General features: G+C 46.9%; 1 protein-coding gene across 1 annotated transcript in view; it reads left to right on the forward strand.

Moving 5' to 3' along the window:
* The window catches only part of LOC142588588 (ATP-binding cassette sub-family C member 3-like), a 182,477-nt gene extending 161,281 nt beyond the window's left edge, over positions 1-21,196 (forward strand). The window contains exons 15-16 of the mRNA XM_075700424.1: positions 9,806-9,881; positions 21,044-21,196. Of these exons, the coding sequence (XP_075556539.1) occupies positions 9,806-9,881; positions 21,044-21,196 (229 nt within the window). The remainder of the gene's footprint in view (positions 1-9,805; positions 9,882-21,043) is intronic.
* The last annotated feature ends 322 nt before the right edge of the window (positions 21,197-21,518 follow it).

Here is a 21,518-nt window from a genome sequence, read left to right on the forward strand (position 1 = left end):
CACCCGCCGTGGTTGCTCAGTGGCTATGGTGTTGGGCTGCTGAGCACGAGGTTGCGGGATTGAATCCCGGCCACGGCGGCCGCATCTCGATGGGGGCGAAATGCGAAAACACCCGTGTGCTTAGATTTAGGCGCACGTTAAAGAACCCCAGGTGGTCAAAATTTCCGGAGTCCTCCACTACGGCGTGCCTCATGATCAGTAAATGGTTTTGGCATGTAAAACCCCAAATATTACTATTATTATTTTTGTGGGTACAGGTTCGCCCAATAAAAGTTAGTTTTGTCTTTCACAGTATTGCTACTGTGTTCTTCAACGCCACCAACACGTGACATCTGGTGAAGGTGTTTGTGCGTTCATGTACCGAACGCCCCCGCAAAGCCGCGATCCAAGCTTGAAGCCCGAGGACAAAACCAACACCGCCCAAGACCAGCGTTCTAGCCGCAGACTGCAAGGACTGCCCCCAGAGCACGGACTTCTGCCTGAGACGAGCAGGAAGATTGCCACCAAGTCCACCCCAATGGCAGCCCCAGTGTCCCCCGTCGTGCTGCAGCAGCCCAGGGAGACCCCAATGTTCCGCGGTTCAACATTCGAGGACCCAGAAACCTGGCTCGAGACGTATGAGAGGGTCGCTGCCTTTAACAGCTGGAACATCGACGACAAACTGCGACATGTCTTCTTCGCATTGGATGACGCTGCCAGGACGTGATTCGAGAACAGAGAAGCCACCTTAACGCCCAGGGACCTTTTCCGAAACGGTTTCCTGCAGACATTCACAAGCGTCGTACGCCGAGAATGAGCCCAAGCACTACTAGAAACCCGAGTGCAGTTGCCTAATGAGACCACCGCGATTTTTACGGAAGAAATGAGCCGCCTATTTCCCACGCCGACCCGGAAATCTCCGAGGGAAAGTCCGGCTACTGATGCGTGGTGTAAAGCAGGAACTTTTCGGCGGTATGGTACGAAGCCCACCGAAGACTGTCGACGAGTTTCTTCGCGAGACGACTAGCATCGAGAACACACTAGAAATGCGGAACCGGCAATTCAACCGCCGCACGAATTCGACAACATATCATCATCATCAGCCTGGTTACGCCCACTGCAGGGCAAAGGCCTCTCCCATATTTCTCCAACTGCCCCGGTAATCTACTAATTGTGGCCATGTTGTCCCCGCAAACTTCTTAATCTCATCCGCCCACCTAACTTTCTGCCGCTCTCTGCTACGCTTTCCTTCCCTTGGAATCGATTCCGTAACTCTTAATGACCATCGGTTATCTTCCCTCCTCATTACGTGGCCTGCCCATGGCTATTTCTTTTTCTTGATTTCAACTAAGATATCATTAACTCGCGTTTGTTCCCTCACACAATCTGCTATTTTCTTATCCCTTAACGTTATACCTATCATTCTTCATTCCATAGCTCGTTTAGTCGTCCTCGATTTAAGTAGAACACTTTTCGTAAGCCTCCAGGTTTCTGCCCCGTACGTGAGTGCTGGTAAGACACAGCTGTTATAAACTTTTCTCTTGAGGGATAATGGCAACCAGCTGTTCATGATCTGAGAATGACTGCCAAACGCACCCCAGGCCATTCTTATTCTTCTGATTCTTTCAGTCTCATGATCCGGATCCGCAGTCACTACCTGTCCTAAGTAGATGTATTCCCTTACCACTTCCAGTGCCTCACAACTTATAGTAAGCTTCTGTTCTCTTCCGAGACTGTTAAACATTACTTTAGTTTTCTGCAGATTAATTTTTAGACGAACCCTCCGGCTTTGCCTCTCCAGGTCAGTGAGCATGCATTGCAGTTGGTCCCCTGAGTTACTCAGCAAGGGAATATCATCAGCGAATCGCAAGTTACTAAGGTACGCTATGCGGTCGTTGTCAAAAGCAGAAGGCAATTATTCTACAACTGAAAAGGAATGCCTCGCCATCGCTTGGGCTACAGCGAAATTTCGCCCTTACCTCTATGGCAGGCCATTCAAAGTGGTCAGCGACCATCACGCGTTGTGTTGGCTAGCTAACTTAAAGGACCCTTCAGGACGGCTGGCACGGCGGAGCCTCAGATTACAAGAATACGACATCACTGTAACATACAAGTCCGGACGAAAACACTCAGATGCCGATTACCTACCACGCGCCCCGATTGACCCGCGACCGTAAGATGACGAGGATGACGACGCCTTCCTTGGAATAATAAGCGCGGAAGACTTCGCCGAACAACAACGAGAGGACCTGGAGCTAAAAGCCCTACTCGAGTATTTGGAAGGGCACACCGACGTTGTCCCTAGTGCATTTAAGCGTGGATTATCTTCGTTCACGCTTCAAACAACCTACTCGTGCAGAACTTCTCACCAGTCCGCGCCCACTACTTTCTTGTCGTTCCGTCGGCGCTGCGTCCAGAAGTACTGCACGGCCTACATGACGTTCCGACCGCTGGGCACCTCGGTTTCTCCCGGACGCTATCGAGGATACAAGAAAGGTATTACTGGCCGCACCTAACCGCCGATGTCACCCGTTACGTCAAGACATGCCGGCACTGTCAGCGACGCATGACACCACCGAAAAGGCCAGCAGGGCTAATACAGCCGATCGAACCTCCTCGTCGACCATTCCATCAGATTGGGATGGATTTGTTGGGGCCGTTTCCGACGTCAACATCCGGGAATAAGTGGATTGTCGTGCCGACGAACTATCTCACCCGCTTCGCTAAAGCTACAGCTCTACCGAAAGGCAGCGCAGCTGAAGTGCCGAAATTTTTCGTCTAGAACATTCTGCTGAGACATGGTGCTCCAGAAGTCCTCATCACCGACAGAGGAACGGCTTTTACTGAAGAGCTCACGCAAGCCATTCTGCAATACAGCCAGACAAGTCACAGGAGGACAACTGCCTACCATGCGCAGACGAAAGGTCTCACGGAGCGCCTGAACAAGACCCTCGCCGACATGCTAGCAATGTACGCCGACGTCGAGCACAAGACGAGGGATGCGGTTTTGCCGTACGTAACATTCGCTTACAACACGGCGGTGCAAGAAACAACACAGATCACGCCATTAAGGCTGGTTTACGGTAGGAACCCTACGACGACGCTCGACACCATGCTGCCGCACGTCACTGACGAGGAAAATCTTCATGTCGCTACCTATCTCCAACGCGCCGAAGAAGCCGGACAGCTCGCCCGCCTGCGGATTAAGAACCAGCAGAGGACAAACAGCCGACACTACAACTTCCGATGACGCTTCGTCGAGTACCAGACCGGCGACCATGTTTGGGTGTGGACCCTGACAGACCGGCGACCGTGATTGGGTGTGGACCCTGACACGCCGGCGAGGCCTCAGTGAGAAACTACTCCGACGCTATTTGGGACCCTATAAGGTCATCCGACGTATTGGCGCTCTGGACTATGAGGTCGTGCCCGACGGCATTTCGCATTTACAGCGGCGTCACGCACGATTTGAAGTGGTGCACGTGGTGCGCCTTAAATCCTTTTACAGACGCTGACGAACTTCCTTATTTTTGTTCTTTTCTTTGCTACGAGTGCTTTTGTTTGTTACTTTCGTTTGTTTGCAGCATTGGGTCGATGCTTTTTAAGAGGGGGGTAATGACACGTGTACTTAGCTTTATCGGGCGACCACGTTTCGCTGCCTAACAATTGTTATCGCACAGCGCAAGACGCGTCTGCATGTAAAAGAAGTTTCTGGAATGTTATCGATGGTTCCGACCACTGTCTTTCACCGCAACTTGTGTCATCTGATTGCATATATGCGCGACGCGAAAAGTGTAGAGCTTCGTGGAAGACACGCGGGTCCCAGTGGTTAATCTGGAACATTCGAGGACTGATCTATAAAAGCCGACGCGCTTGACACGCGGGTCCCAGTGGTTAATCTGGAACATTCGAGGACTGATCTATAAAAGCCGACGCGCTTGACCCGCTGATCTGTTTTTCGACGATCGCCGACCGTGTTCGCCGCTATCTTTGTGCTATAAGTGTAGCCTGTTTTTGTGGGCATAGGCTCGCCCAATAAACGTTAGTTTTGTCTTTCACAGTATTGCTACTGTGTTCCTCAGCGTCACCACCACGTTACAATATAAGACAAAGGTGGAAGAGGCATGCACAGAAGGATTTACCTGCTCCATTAAGAACCCTATTACAACTGTACTGGAAACGTCTAAGTACACCTTTACATCCGCTAAAAACGTACGGATTTCCAAATGGAACTTGAGTGACTTCGAACAATTCGCAGAAGGGCTGAGGGGCGATACAGGCGCACAAAGTCAATTCATGACCTTAGAGTCGCTCGACGTATACAGAATAAAATCCAAGGTCGTATTGACAGGCGGGAAGAATAATGGTGGAAGACGTTCTACGAGTCACTTAACCCCCGCAAGCCACTGTCTATCATATGGCAGACGGTACGCGCCCCTGGCTCGTCTCCACAGCAACGACCCCTATGCTCAGCTCTAGCCCTCCATCAAGGCCACTCGCAGGTTGATATAGCAAAAGATTTCTATGTGAAGATTGCGAGCCGTGTGCTCACCATCAATAGCGAAATTCTGGGTCAGGTTTCTGCGACACGCTTCCCCGAATTGAATGTGTGCGTCTCACTTGAGGAATTGAACGCTGCTCTTGCCACATGCATGTGCTATTCGTCGCCAGGACCAGACGACATCACCTACGCTGCTTTATGCCACCTAGGCAAATATGGCCAAAATAGACGTCTGGAATGCTGTAACCAGTCATGGAATCATAGCGTCGTTCCTACGCGGTGGAAGTCCAGCCGCTTGATACCACTCCTGAAGCATGGAAAGTCGCCACCTGACCTGGCGTCCTACCGACCCATTGCGCTGTCCAGTTCTGTTAGGAAGGTCATGGAAAGAACGATTCTCACACGCCTAGAGTGGTATCTTGAGCACCACAACGTGTACCCTGAGGCTATGACTGGGTTTAGAAGAGGCCGTTCCTCTATTGACCACGTCATCGTCCTCGTGGTATCTGTACAACAAGAAAAACCGCAAACGAATATCGGTGGCACTATAGCTCGATGTGAAAAGCGCCTATGATAATGTAACGCATCAAGCCATCTTTGATGCCCTGGAAAATAATGAAGTTGGTGGACGCATGCTTGGGTGGATTCAGAGCTATCTATTCAAAGACGTTGTGCACAGTGCAGATGGCCAAACCGCTGAACAATAAACACACTTGCCATGGCGTCCGTCAGGGTGGGGTTTTTAGCTCCACTTTGTTCAACTTTTCAATCATTGTACTTGCCGACGTTCTACCACAGACACTAAACCTTTCCATATGTGCTGACGACATGCATATGGCCCTCGGCCGTTACACGTCTTCAGGTGCGTGCACGGCTCCAAAAAGCAGTGACCCTAATATCATCGTACCTGTGTGCTCAAGGCCTCAGTATTTCGACCGAGAAGTGCGCCTTAGTCGCCTTTACCCACAAGCCCATGACCTGGTACCCCATTTCTATTGACCACCAACCAATTTCCTACGCAAAAACTTACCGATTCCTAGGCGTTATTATAGACAGAGACCTTTCATGGAGCCCCCACATCACATACTTGAAGAAGAGGCTTACTTCTATCTCCCATATACTAAGGTTTCTTGCCGGTAAAACGTGGGGCTCATCCGTGGCATCTATGATTCAACTATACAGGACACTCTTCTTAGGATACTTGCGATATAGCACACCAGTGCTGTCCAATGCTAACAAAACTAGCATCCATGTCCTACAGAGCATTCAAAGCCAAGCCCTTCAAACATGTCTGGGGCTACCTCGAAATACTTCAACAGTAGCAACAAGTGCCACCGCGAGAGACTACCCAATAATGACCTATATAGCTATCGAGGCACTCCGGGCGCATGTTCGCCATATATCCAGACTCCCTGACCATCGTCTCGCTCGCTACATAGACAAGACCCAAGGCAGCGTTCTCCAGATCAATTGCTGCTAACCAGCACTCTTTGTCATTGAGGCACCCACTTGCAACAAGGACACCATCCCCTCTGTGGTGCTTGAAAAAGCCTTCTGTGTACGTTGCTGTTCCAGGAACAGCGAAGAAAGCTAGCCTGATCACCGCGGCTCTCAAGCAGATCACATTGGAACTTTTGCATTGTTTATACGCTAACCTAATCCATGTTTACAAGGACGGTTCCGTCTCGGAAAATTGGGCGGGCGCCATTGTTATACCCTCTCAATCGGTCGTCATCAAGTTTAAGACTTCACATTTAACGACATCTACAAGTTGCGAACCAGTCGCTCTTCGCACTGCTGTCGAATACATTGAAAAAGAACCGCCCAACAAATGGGCAATATTTTGTGATTCGAAAGCAGCCGTCCAGAGCTTGCGAAGTTTACGACGTGGTAAGTATGAACAGCAGATGGCACTAATCAACGAAACTTGACATTGCGCTTCTGAACGAGGACATGATATAATCTTGCAGTGGCTGCCGGGACATTGTGGCGTCGTTGGTAATCTCCTCACCGATGACGCTGCCCGACTTGCACAGGCTGGCACACCGACACTCCTTATACATTTATCTAGAGCTGACGCTGCAAGAGACCTTCGCAGTCTCGCTCGTACCATCATGTTAAGTTACTGACACAGACCCCAGAACTTTAAGTGGCGTTTATACAGCCTCGACCCATCACTGAAACTTAAATTACCAGCGAACCTTTTACGACGTGACGCAACACTGCTGTGTCGGCTGTGGGTAGGAGTAGCATTCACTAACTCCTACAGCTATCGTATTAGAAGGGCGGACTCATCAATGTCCGCTAAGCGCAAGTGTGAAGAGACTATCAGTCATCTTCCGTGCCACTTTTCTCGCTTTGATAATCAACGTCAGACTCTCCAGTGTGCCTTGAGTAGAGTGGATGAGAGGCCATTTGCGGAAGGGAAGATCTTGGGAGCCTGGCCTCACAGTTCATTAGCCCAGGAAGCAGTTTTAGTGCTTTTTCACTACCTGAAGGCAACAGATTTGAGTGCTCGGCTATAGACATCCTACACCTAAGTTAGTGCATGTGAAAGGGCGGTACAGACTCATGTTTTATCTATCTCTCTCTTTCACTCCCCATTCCCCTTCTCACGTGTAGGGTAGCAAACTGAACTCCGTCTGGTTAACCTCCCTGCCTTTCATTCTTCCCCCCTTTCTCTCTCTATCCGTCTAATCTTAGAATACACAAAAACGCATGGTTTCCGTATAGGCAAAAATATATACACAAGCTGGAATCGGTGCAATAAAAAGCGATTCGCTTTAACTACAACCTATACCGGCGCCCGGAATCCCCCGCGGATCTACTTTCATGCGCAGGCATAGACACATTATCAAGTCGCCTAACACTTCGTATCGTCAAATTCTTATATCAAATAATAGATAATGCAATAAACATGGATCATGTTACTTAATTAGTTTTAAACATTCTTGGGAAACCCCTCTCAAGCATGAATTTAAGATAAATGAATACAATAGTGTTAACAACATATATGACTTGTCTTTCTCGCCCTGAGCCACACGGGAATGGAACATCATACATAAAATCATGATCTCGTAGGATACCTTAGAAAAGTTCATTGAGCTTAAGACTCCATCAGACCCTTCAACAAGCCAAACTTGATGACCATCTCTAGTCGGTTATTGATTTATGTAATTACTTGCTCGAGGTATAGTCTGTAGCGTAATGCATGAATGAATGATTAGCTATTTTTATATGTGGTTGCTTTGATGACTAATGTTGGCGGCTCTCTTTGATTTCTCATATTCTGCACCGGATGTGTCTTGTTATGAGTGCTTTGATTTCTTGTCCTTGTTCACCTTATTTGCTATCTCATTTTATCTTTGATTGTAATATGAAATTTCTTGTATAAAAGCTCACTCCCATAATAGTTCCATGTGACTAACAGTAAAATAAAATAAAATAATAATAAATAAAGGAAAGCTAGCGACGCTTTTACTTTGAGCACTGGCAACAACTGTCGAAACTTATCTACGTTCTCAACGAAAACACACTGGTCCCACACTGGAAGCAGAAAGCTGCCCAAATAACACGTTATTTGCTGCAATTTCGCTCCGACAATTTGTAGTTCTACCACACAAATTAATTATTCCGCGTAAGCCGTCGCCCGTACAAAACAACCGCACAGCGAAACGCGCGGATGTGGACGCTCATGACCGCACTACTTGCGCAGCATGCGCAGCATTGTTTGCTACGTATAAAGTGAAGTGTATACTGTTGTGAGTGGACTGGATCGTAACAGTCAAGCTAAATCTATCCATGGGCACGCTCGAACGCGTCAGTGCTAGCGTTCCAGCGTGGCCTCCAAACCTTTGCTTTGTGCGTTGTCAATCACCGATGGTTTTCCGTCGATATGGTGCACTCTTAAACAACATTAAACCCTTTGGGTGGTATCTTGCAACACAACGATATACGGCATCGTTTTGTCCGCATTTCCTTTCTTTACCTCTGTGAGCCCGGTACTCCAAGTCACGAACGGCATACACGTTATCAGCACGACACAGCATTCTCGACAGGAAATCAGCGAGCGCACCATATTGAAGAAAGGAAACGCAAGCAAGGTAGATAAGATTATTGTTGTGTGGCAATATACGACCCAAAGGGTGTACATTTGTTTCGGAGTGTGCGCCATTAAGGAAAGTGAGAACGCTGACCTCGCATCGGAAGAGCTCTTTCAGTGGAGCCTAGTGGTGCGTCATCCACTTGGCTTCGTTCATTTCGCTGCCAAACACGCTGCACATTTCTGGAAACCTGCGAATCCACCAGGCGCAAGCCGTGAATGTGCAACAATACTGTGATAGCACTATGGCAGTGGTGCTAATCGCGACGGCGAAAATGTCCCATGATCCATGTCATTGCTATTACTATAAACAAAAATTGCAGATACAATGCACATTGTGAAACATCATTGAAGCAATGCTTTTGTCAAGGGCGTAACTGCAGAAAAACCGTTCGTTTTCTGCAACACGTTTTGCAGCATGGCGATTACGCACCAGCCGGTAGATCAGCAACACGCGGAAACTCCTAAGAGCCAGTCCGCGTGATTCATGCCATGGCGGCTCACTGTGTCTCCAGGATTGGCTAACTTTTCATTTTTCGATGGCTGGATTTATCTTAGTTTTCTGCCATTGCACTATATTCAAGACACGCCCACCTCACTCGGCATGAAGCCGACCGAAGCAGATGCCCCAAACTTCCGGAAAGAAGGCACAGAAAACGAAATATGAACTTGAGGGAGCATATTTTTGCACATCAGATATTAGGCACAATTTGTTGTTTCACTGAGTCATTTCTTAGATAACAAAGCTAGCAGCGAGCGCATCTGTATGTGTAGTACATATTAGGCAACGAGTATGTTGATAATTACAGGGGACTTGAAAAGAGAATGACGAAGAAAGAATACGAGCACTAACTTTCAATAAACTTTATACTGAACCGAGGCACACATATATACATTGGCTATGCCTAGTGAGTATGGGTGTCGTCCGGCCTTTGAGAAAGCCGGCAAGACAACAAACAGCAGCAGAAGCCATTGTCAGCGAATACTGTGAGGGCTACTCTAGAAAATTGTGCTTTCATAAACTACATTGAGCTGAAAGCCTGTAAACATGTATGGCTAGCTTTCAGCGTCTCTTTGGCATTTTATGTTGGACATTGTAAGCCGGCGGGACAGTTTTCGACTCACTCTGTCAGGCAACAATGCTTGAGAGTTTTCGCAATAATCTGAATGCCTCACCACATAAAGGCATTCCTACCCTTTTTTTCTTTCTTTTTCTTTTTTAGGAATTCCAAGCATATTGGAGGCAATAGCGTTGACAAGGCTAGGGTGACAGAGGACGAAGTAGAGCTGTCAAAAACCGTAAGTGAACTGCTACATTATGTTAATTTCCATCTATCCAATATGTGTTTGGTTAGGACCATCAACAATGTAGTCTTGCCAGACATTGTTACCGACTTGCTTAGAACTGCGCTGAGTTTAAAGAAGCATAAGTATTTCATTCACTTCGATAATTCTATTGTTTCTGTGAGTTCTTTGTCTCGTTCTTTTTCTTCGTTCATTCAGTGCAAATTTGGTACAATATAGCCTTGGGAGACACCTGAACAAATGGCTCACCTGGCTTTATCACCCAGGCAGCAAATCAGCTAAAGGATACAGTAAAGTATGAGAAAAAAAACACAACACACCTATTGATGCCGTACATCCTATAAAAATCAAAACAGAAACGCCTCTTGATTCCACATAGGTATATTCATTGTCCGCATGAGAACACTAAAGATAATTGTAAAAGTCACTATTACTTATACAAATTGGTAGGCATTGCTAGCTCTTTCATATATTTAGCTAGTTGTTGTCTTCCTACTTTAAATGGTTTAGATGAAGTTCCACAGTCCAGTAAATGCAGTATGGTGCGGTAATGATTAAGCAAGTCTGCTTTTTTGTTAGGTTAATCATTGGTTTCTGTATTTCATACGTGATGAAAGTTCTTCGCCTACGAAAGCAAATGCCCTATATTTAAATAATGTCCTAATTAATTCTGTTTAGGCTGAGTGCAAGTGTCTAGGCTGCACAAATACCAAGGTGCGTATACCAACTTGTAATTGCACAAAATATTCACGGCTACAATAAGCGATTGCGTTCCTACGACTCGGTAACCCTTTCGGACTAAGGCATTCGCGACATTTTCATATCAGTAGATAAGTTAAAGAGACTGCAGCTTTGCAATTCCTGTTGACGGAAATCAAGAGGCCAAGAAGAACTGCAAAATCATGCAGGAATCTGATTCTTGCTTGGATTTCAATTCTTTCACAACTTTCTTAAAAGGCAAAATTCGTGGCGCTAAAGAGCACTTTAGTAGCACCACATTAAAACATTTATTCAAGGACTCTTCCCGTAAATGTTCGCGTTACATTCACTGTCAACACAAGCACCCGCGTAACATCCCGCATGGAAAATAAAAACACAGCAGATGCTTTTATTAATTACTTTCAATCAATATTTACCCATTTTTAGATGTTTCAACATACTCATGCCCCTTTAGCTTTAGTTATCAACAGAGAAAACTAACTGGCTCTCCAACTACTCCCGAATATGACATACTTTCTTGGTTATTAAATAACGAAGTAAGAAAATGCAGCGCCCCTGATGGAATTCCGAGCGAATTCTTAAAACGGTATGCAGAACCTATCGTCAACTACTTGCATCTGATATAGTCAACATTATTACGTGAAAGTAGCCTCCCAGCACTGTAGGAAATAGTCAAAACTGTTCCAGTCCATAAATTGGGAGCAGTTTCATCGCCGGCAAACTAACCACCTATATCTTTGACCTAAACTTGTTGTAAAATGCTTGAGCATATTATCATGAAGTTCATTACTAAATTTGTAGAAACTAATCATATCCTTCATCCAAACCAGCACGGCTTCCGTAGTGGGTTATCTATTGTCACCCAACTAATAGAAATAGCTCATGACCTTGCAGAAGCCCTCAACAACCAGTCTCAAATTGATATTGACACAAGGCAGAAGCACGTTTAAATAACACGCGCAGGTTCAACGCGTGCAAGAGGACAACGGCGTAGTGGAGAAAAAGACGACAAAATAATGGCACGTGTTTTCGCCGCGCGCACTTGCATCATAGGTAGCCGTTGTCGGCGTGTACAACAAGAAGAGGTGAAGCGACGTTCGAAATAGAAGAACAAGAAGGCATTCCTGATCTCCTGTTTAGAATGCGGCAGTCTCTTTTATTTACCCCGAGGGCAAAAATTTGCAGGAAATAAATAGTTGTGTCTCAATTCCGGTAACTGTTCGTTACAATTCTGGTGGAGGTGATGCATAATGATTTCCCTCCCAATTCTAGATGGAGGAAGCAGCTCGCAGTCACGCCATTTCAGACCCAACGAGCTCACGCCTGTCCACGAGAGCACGAGCCTCGCCTAGCTGCTGAGCCACCTGCGTTTCATCTTTTGCCGGAGCAAACTATAGTAGGAGACAATACTGAAATGACATCCCAAACAGCCTCAACCCGCATTGTCGTTGATCAGCCGCGGACGCCCGAGCCTTCTCTCGGCGACACTTTCGAAGACGCAGAGGACTGGTTGGATGGCTTCGAGCGCGTCGCGGGCTACAATGGATGGGATAAAAACCGGAAGCTCCGCAACGTTTAATTCGCGTGGCAAGACTGTGCGCGAACGTAGTTTGAAAACCATCAAGCTGTCCTCTGGTCATGGGATGGCTTCTTATGGGAGCTGTTGGTCACGTATCCGAGCACAGACCGCCGGGAAAGAGCTGGCGCCGCTTTGCAAGCGAGAAGCCGACGAAACAACGAAAGCGTGGCAATGTATCTATTGGATATGTTCCGCTTATTCCGCCGGGCCGATCTGAGCATGAGCGAGGACAAGAAGCTTCGCACCTGATACGCACTGCGAAGCAGGAGCTTTTTGCCGGTTTGGTTCACAGCCCTGCACGCACCGTCGCCGAATTCCGCTCCGAGGCGACAACAATGGAAATGACACTTCAGCGGCGAGCCAGATTCTACAATCGCGATATGAACATCGCCTCTATGGATGCGATGTCGGCAATGTTCGGGAACAGCGTCGAGGTCTGGCGGGAGCTCTAAAGACCTGTGGTTCGAGAAGAGCTCAAGTGGCAACAGCTGAACAAGAGCTACACAGCGGTCTCTTCGTTAGCAGAAGTGGTTCGCGAATAAGTGAGACAAGCAGTCCATGAACAGCACCCGCAAGCACAGCAGCAAGCGCGGTCATCGGTACGGCCAACGGTATCATACGCCGAGGTACTAAGAGGGTCCTCAGGAAGTACTTTCATCACGGCAACTACGCATGTACGCGAAGCTCGGTTCTTGCCGTGTCCGCCTGAGAAGAGATTCCGGAAGGTTGACATATGGCGCACTCCTGATAGAATCATCCTGGGCTACCATTGCGGTGAACTGGTTATTTCTAGAGGTTGTGCGACTACCGCAGGGCGGGCCTTCGGGGGTTTTCTGTCAACGCTTCTTGTCCAAGAAACGGTGAAGGGCCTTTTAAAATCTAGGAATATTTGTCAACGCGCCAAAGCCCGCAGACTTCACAGCAACATCAAAATCGGACAACAGGGCCGCTGACGTATTTGATCACCGGGCCCGCGTCCACCCTCAAGCTTCCCAAGGCGACGCTCCCAAAGCACCCGTCGGGAAAACTAATACCGGCGACCTGGGGAGGTGAGGCCGCTGTCGACGAAAGAACAGCGCCTCCAGCGCTGATTTTGAAATATAACGACGGAGTGCAAGAGCAGTTGCGGAAAGAGTGACGTTGCTTCCGATTTATGTATGTCTATAGACGGCTGCGAAATAACTGTTTTAGTAGACACAGGCGCAAGCCTTCCGTTGTGAGTAAAGTACTTGCCAGAAGACTGAAAAAGTGCTGAGTGCTTGGAGAGGACCGCAAATTCGCGCAGCCGGAGGACACCTTATCAACTCCGTGAGCAGGTGCACTTCTATAAACAAAATACGCTATTTTACATACGTCGCCAGTTTGATAGTCCTGCCAGAATGCTCAAGAGATTTAATTATTGAAATGGACTTTTTGCAGGCAAACGGTGTAGTAATCAACTTGCAAAAATGCTGTGTGTCCTTCTCAACGAAGCACGTTATCGTGACATTCGAGTGTGAAGAACAATTTGATGCGCTTCAGATTGTAGATGACGACGTCACGATACCCCCAAGATCCAGCATAGCTGTCGCCGTAAGAAGCACCGTATTCAGCGACTATGAATGAATAGCAGACAGTAACACTGGGCTCTTACTCGAAAAAGGGATCTGTATGGCAAGGGGTCTCGTTCGGCTGCGTGATGGGTGTTCGATAGTCTTCCTGACTAATTTTGGAAATAAAGTCCAGCATGTTGCGAAGGGAACCATCATCGCCCGCCTTAGCGATTATTAATGAATTACGGATTCGAACCCTTCCGGTGTGGCACTACTGGATTCTTACAACGTAAACTCCATACTCACATCCGTCAACATCGACGCAGAACTATCACCAAGTGAGAAGCAGCAAATAGAGAACCTTGTACGAGAATTCGCCTCGTGTTTCTCAATGACATCGATAGCCCAGAGAACATCCATTGCCAAACACCCTATCATTCTCGACGATGCCGTGAAGCTCATTTGCCAGCAACCCTACTGAGTGTTACCGAAGGAGAGCGAAATCATCAGCAAACAAGTCGAAGAAATGCTTAGAGACGACGTAATTCAACCATCGACCAGCCCGTGAGCTTCGCTTGTGGTGCTGGTAAAGAAAAAGGATCAGGCCTTGCGCTTCTTCGTTGATTATCAAAAGCTAAACGTCGTCACCAAAGCGGGATGCCTATTCACTTCCGAGGATCGATGGCACCTTCGATAGACTACGGGATGCGAAATTCTTTTCCTCTCTGGACCTCAAAACCGGATACTGGCATATAGAAGTGGACGAGCAAGATCGTGAGAAGACAGCATTCGTCACGCCAGACAGACTATACGAATTTAGGGTACTTCTGTTCGGCCTCTGTTCTGCACCTGCCACCTTCCAGCGGATGATGAGCACTATGCTCTGCGGCTTAAAGAAGCAGTCCTGTATGGTTTATCTTGATTATGTCGTTCTTTTTCCACCACTTTTTACGGATTGTGGAACAACTAAGGACTGTGCTCAAAGCCGTAAGTTCAGCACGGCTGACGATAAAGCCACAAAAATGTCACGTCGGCTTCCATGAGCTCCTTTTTCTCGGCGATGTGATTATCTCCGAAGGCATCCGTCCTGACCCTGAGAAGACCGAAGCAGTAGAGAGTTTCCTAGACCAACCGATAAAAAGTCTGTTAGGCAATTCCTAGGACATTGTGTATACTACAATTGTTTTGTGAAAAATGTTTCGAAGATTGGCGAGCAATTAACGAGATTAATCAAAGATATGCCTTTCGTCTTGCTAAGTTAACAAGAAGATGCATTCATTGAGCTACGACGGCGACTTCAAAACCACCCGGTCCTTGCGTACTTCAATGAGGAAGCGGAAACAGACATCCGCACAGCTGCCAGTCATTTAGGACCCGGTGCCATCATCGTTCATTGGCAAAACGAAGAGCAAAGATTGATTGCATACGCTAGCCGCACTCTTTCGAGGGCTGAAACCAACTATTCAGCCACAGAAAAAGATTGCCTCGGAATAGAATTGGCCATAGGAAAATTCCGACCATACTTATACGTTAGACGGTTCCCAGCAATCAGCGACCATCACTAATTGTGCTGACTTGCAAACCTGAAAGCTCCTTCTGGACGACTTGCTAGATGGAGTCTGAGGCTGCAGGAATACGACATAACGGTCGCGTATAGGTCAGGTCGCAAGCACAGTAACGCTGATTGTTTATCTCCTGCGCCGGTCGAATCTGCTCCTGTAAAAGATGGACGTGACTTTCCGTTTCTTAGAGCCGTGACCATATCTGAGATGGCCAAACGCCAAAAGTTTGACGCCGACTTACTCCTACTTATCAGGCACGTCGAGGGACACCGTGTTGCACGAGTTTTTTGCCAGGGATTGTCATTGTATGTGATGAGAAATGGCGTCCTGTACAAAAGAAATTTTGAGCACAGCGCAGAGAAATTTCTACTCGTCGTTCCATCAGCTTTGCTATCCGAAATCTTGGAAGCCTGTCTTGATGACCCATCAGCAGACATCTCAGAGTGAGCTGAATGTTCGCCCGAATTCACGCTAAGTACTACTGGCCAAAGCTATTGAATTTCATCATCATCATCATCATCATCATCATCATATCATCATCAGCCTGGTTACGCCCACTGCAGGGCAAAGGCCTCTCCCATACTTCTCCAACAACCCCTGTCCTGTACTAATTGTGGCCATGCCGCCCTGCAAACTTCTTAATCTCATCCGCCCACCTAACTTTCTGCCGCCCCCTGCTACGCTTCCCTTCCCTTGGGATCCAGTCCGTAACCCTTAATGACCATCGGTTATCTTCCCTCCTCATTACATGTCCTGCCCATGCCCATTTCTTTTTCTTGATTTCAACTAAGATGTCATTAACTCGCGTTTGTTCCCTCACCCAATCTGCTCTTTTCTTATCCCTTAACGTTACACCTATCATTCTTCTTTCCATAGCTCGTTGTGTCGTCCTCAATTTGAGTAGAACCCTTTTCGTAAGCCTCCAGGTTTCTGCCCCGTAGGTGAGTACTGGTAAGACACAGCTATTATATACTTTTCTCTTGAGGGATAACGGCAACCTGCTGTTCATGATTTGGGAATGCCTGCCAAACGCACTCCAGCCCATTCTTATTCTTCTGATTATTTCCGTCTCATGATCCGGATCCGCCGTCACTACCTGCCCTAAGTAGATGTATTCCCTTACGACTTCCAGTGCCTCGCTGCCTATTGTAAATTGCTGTTCTCTCCCGAGACTGTTAAGCATTACTTTCGTTTTCTGCATATTAATTTTTAGACCCACTCTTCTGCTTTGCCTCTAAAGGTCAGTGAGCATGCATTGCAATTGGTCGCCTGAGTTACTAAGCAATGCAATATCATCAGCGAATCGCAAGTTACTAAGGTATTCTCCATTAACTTTTATCCCCAATTCTTCCCAATCCAGGTCTCTGAATACCTCCTGTAAACACGCTGTGAATAGCATTCGAGATATCGTATCTCCCTGCCTGACGCCTTTCTTTATTGAGATTTTGTTGCTTGCTTTATGGAGGACTACGGTGGCTGTGGAGCCGCTATAGATATCTTCCAGTATTTTTACATATGGCTCATCTACACCCTGATTCCGTAATGCCTCCATGGCTGCTGAGGTTTCGATTGAATCAAACGCTTTCTCGTAATCAATGAAAGCTATATATAAGGGTTGGTTATATTCTGCACATTTCTCTATCACTTGATTGATAGTGTGAATATGGTCTATTGTTGAGTAGCCTTTACGGAATCCTGCCTGGTCCTTTGGTTGACAGAAGTCTAAGGTGTTCCTGATTCTATTTGCAATTACCTTAGTAAATACTTTGTAGGCAACGGACAGTAAGCTGATCGGTCTATAATTTTTCAAGTCTTTGGCGTCCCCTTTCTTATGGATTTGGATTATGTTAGCGTTCTTCCAGGATTCCGGTACGCTCGAGGTCATGAGGCAGTGCGTATACAGGGTGGCCAGTTTCTCTAGAACAATCTGTCCACTATCCTTCAACAAATCTGCTATTACCTGATCCTCCCCAGCTGCCTTCCCCCTTTGCATATCTCCTAAGGCTTTCTTTACTTCTTCCGGCGTTACCTTCGGGATTTCGAATTCCTCTAGACTATTTTCTCTTCCATTATCGTCGTGGGTGCCACTGGTACTGTATAAATCTCTATAGAACTCCTCAGCCACTTGAACTATCTCATCCATATTAGTAATGATATTGCCGGCTTTGTCTCTTAACGCATACATCTGATTCTTGCCAATTCCTAGTTTCTTCTTCACTGTTTTTAGGCTTCCTCCGCTCCTGAGAGCATGTTCAATTCTATCCATTCTACCATTGAATTTAGTACAGCATTATGTACGAACATGTCTGGAGTGTCAAAGATGCAAAACGCCTTCATTAAATCCCACAGGCCTCCTTAAAACAAGAGAACCCCCAGGAGCCCCGTTCCAACAAATAGGAATGGACTTGCTCGGTCCCTTTCCGACATCGTCATCACGGAAAATTTGGATTGTAGTAGCGACGTATAACCTATCCCGATATGCCGAGACATCCAGTTTAATCAGTGCAATGGCCGTTGAAGTGGCTGAGTTCTTTGTCACCAAGGTCGTATTACGACACGGTGCCCCTGCAATTATTAACACGGACCGACGAACTTCGTTTACAGCCGATTTGATGCAATCTATTATGAAACTGACTCATACCAGTCACAGGAAAACAACTGCATATCGCCCTTAAACAAATGGGCTAACCGAACGATTGAACAGAACGCTGACCGATATGTTGTCGATTTACGTAAACATAGAGCACCGTACATGGGACAAGGTGCTACCCTATGCGACATTCGCCTACAATACCGCATTCCAAGGGGCTATTCAAGTAACGCCATTCCAGCTTGCTTTTTGTCGAACAGTTACCACACCCTTGGATGCAGTGCTGCCTGTCAGCGACAGTACAGAACAGAACCCTGACATCAGCGACTTTATGCATAGGGCCGCAGAAGCACGTCAGCTGGTGCGTCATCGCATTCAGCAAAGGCAGCGCGTCGGCGCGGACCAATACGGCGAGATGTTGAGTCTGGACCAGGCGACAGAGTACAGGTATGGATTCCCGTGCGGACGCGTGGCCTCTCCGAAAAACTTTTGCGCCGTTATTTTGGCCCTTCCCGAGTGCTTCGCCGCATCAATCCCTTGAACTACGAAGCTACGCCAGAAGGGCAAGTGAGCTCATCACGATGCCGGCGTCACACAGAAACTGTACATGTGGTCGGACTGAAGCCATACTATGACAGGCAGTGAATATTCTACCAAACATCTTCTCTGTGCCACATACCACTTTATTTGGACAACAGCTTGTGAACAATTTCGTCACTTTAAGCATCGGGACGATGCGTTTTGGAGGGGGGATAATGATACAAGGCACAAGGCAGAAACAGTTTTAGACAACGCGCGCAGGTTCGTACGCCCCCCCCCCCCGCCCCCAAGAGGACAACGGCGTATTAGAGAAAAAGACGACTAAACAATGCCACGTGTTCTCGCCGCACGCACTCGCATCGTAGGTTGCCTTTGGCGTCGTGTACAACAAGAAGAGGTGAAGCGACGTTCGAGAGAGAAGAAGAAGGCATTCGCGATCTGCTGTCTAGGACGCGGCAGTCTTCTTTATTTACCCCCAGGGCACAAGTTAGCCCACAATAAATATTTGTGTCTGAACTCGCTTGACTGTTCGTTACAATATGCTCTTTCTGGATTTATCAAAAGCCCTTGACCTGGCCTCTCATGCGTAAATAATTTTCAAGCTGACGAACATACTCGGAGATGGGCCAGTGACTTGCTGGGTGAGTTATTTGTCCAACTGGAGGGAGTTTGTGCATCTTGGAGACCATTCTTGTGATCCTGTTCCAGTTGTCTCGGATGTACTTCAGGGCTCTGTTCTGGCTCCCCTCATTTTTTCACTCTTCCTAAATGATATTGCCAAAGAAGTTAACGTTAAAATCCGACTGCTTGAAGATGACTGCGTGCTTTACCAAGAAATTCAGAACTTTGTTTCCCAAATTTAACTCAATAATGCATTAAATAAAGTTGGGCAGTGGTGTAAAGATTTGGAGATGTCAAATAATTTAGATTAAACAGCGTCAATGCTTTTTACAACGAAAAAAGAAAATTAGAATATTCTTATTCCATTAGCAATGTCGTCATCCCAAGTGTTTCTGAGAATTGTTATTTCAGACTCATCATATCTTCCGACTTCACGTGGACTGCACATGTCCAACAGGTAACATGGAAAGCAATGCAAAAACTGTTTTTTCTCAAGAGAATCTTGCGTCATTCGGCATTCCAAACTAAGTTACTTGCCTACGTCACAATTATTCGGTCGATCTTAGAATTTGCCAATATAGTTTGGTTTCCGCACACAAAAAACAACATCCGCACACTCAAAATTATTCAAAGGAAAGCTGTCCGTTTTCACTATAACCGCTACGAGGGTACCGATTCAAAAAATAAGCTCTCATAATATGCAGCCCTTCACACTCTGGAAAACCGATCGAAACTACTGCGTTTGAAGTTTTTGTATATGGTACTCCACGACTCATTTAAGCTAAACTACTCAGCCTTCATAAACTTCAAAACCACTTGCGAGACTCGATAGATGCACTCAAATAGGCTAAAAGAGTTTTCCTGGAATAATAACACGCTCTCGTTGTCCTACTTCCCACAAGCTGGAAGAGAATGGAATGGATTGAACCCGTGTGTCACTGATCAAGCAACGTTTCCCAAATTTGTTGAGCTTGCCGAGAAGCCAGTCCTCCCTTTTACCTATTGATATTGTTTGCGTCTGTGTATTTGTTCCCAACTACTCTGTATATATATATATATAAGCCAGAATTGCAAACTATGCATATATGTATCAAAGTTTGTAACCCACTCCTGTAATATCCCCCATGAGGTTGACAGTATGTTGAAATGAATAAATAAATATCTAAATAAATAAACAGGCGTGATGCGCTCATTGCAGCACACATATTAAGTATGAGAAACGCACACAAAGAACTAGGGAAGGACCATAATGCACAGACAAGGAACAGGCTATGAAGCACAGCACAATGCCAGATTGGACATACTCCAGTGCGAGAGGGCAGGGCCTATGGACCCCACCGCTGCCAAAGGAATGTGCGCCCCGCTGACCATAAAGAGCAACGGGTAGCTAAAGTGAATCACATTGAATGCGATTATGGTGACTCGTCGGTCATGGTCTATGTCGACGGTGTACTGTTCAGAGAAAAGAGGATAATGACTGCTGTTGGAGTCGATGCACGTGGTGAGCCCCTTGTTGGCGGCATTGTGTCGACAGACAATACCGAAGTAATAGAAAAGGAAGCCATTCTGATGCCAATTGCCTCTACTGATTCCAGTCATCACCAGCGCCTCTAAGAGCGCCACACACCACTTTGGCAGGGAACGAATAAACCCGTAAGCACTAAGAATCGTGAGGCCCAACTCCAATTATCAATCAATACAAATTATATAAATGTTCCCTCCACGGAACGAAGCGACTCATCACGTAGTTTGTGTACTCGTACGCCCAGCACATGAGCCGTGGCCCCTGGGGTTGAGGAGTGACCGCATGGCGACCTGCATGGAAATTATGTGTCACTATAATTAGAGAAGTGCTGGTACTCCCCGCGCAACTGTCACTCCCTAAGAAGCAAGTGATGACCGGGCGTCTCCTACAAATACCTAACCGAACCCGATGGCCTAGGTCGATTGCTACATGGGCCAGTATTCAGAATTTCGTGAATTGTATCATAAAAAGCTAATTTACATCACAGAATGCTTGCCTCCCCAAGAAAGATCACAGTAACGTGACCAGCACTGAACAGTGGGAGAGCGTGCTGCTGGGCTCGGACCCGGAAGAACTACTCCTGGTCATCCAGCCAACTGAAGACACCACGAGGGCCCAAGGACCCCTGGCCGACGGCTAGGTCCGGGGTCGCAAGGATTTGCAAAAGTCTGGGCAATAAGAATGTCTTCCCTACTCCACTTCTCTTCGTTGCGAATCATACCAGAGTCGTGCATCTTAAAGATAATATTCTTCTTTGGCGTTTCATCACAAGAATGCCTAGTTTGCTTTACGTTCACTGTTGTACGTTCTTCCTGGAATTGTTTTGTGTCCCCTATTTGCTCGCCTGAATGGCTCGACTGTGTTCTTGCTTACATTAGGCGAAAGCGCATAGGACATGCTCGTCTCACTGATCACGACGTAAGCACAATTGCGAGACTTGGTCATCTTCTTCTGTCCGGGCA

This window comes from Dermacentor variabilis, chromosome 7 (genome assembly GCF_050947875.1).
Source record: "Dermacentor variabilis isolate Ectoservices chromosome 7, ASM5094787v1, whole genome shotgun sequence".
Lineage (NCBI taxonomy): Eukaryota > Metazoa > Arthropoda > Arachnida > Ixodida > Ixodidae > Dermacentor > Dermacentor variabilis.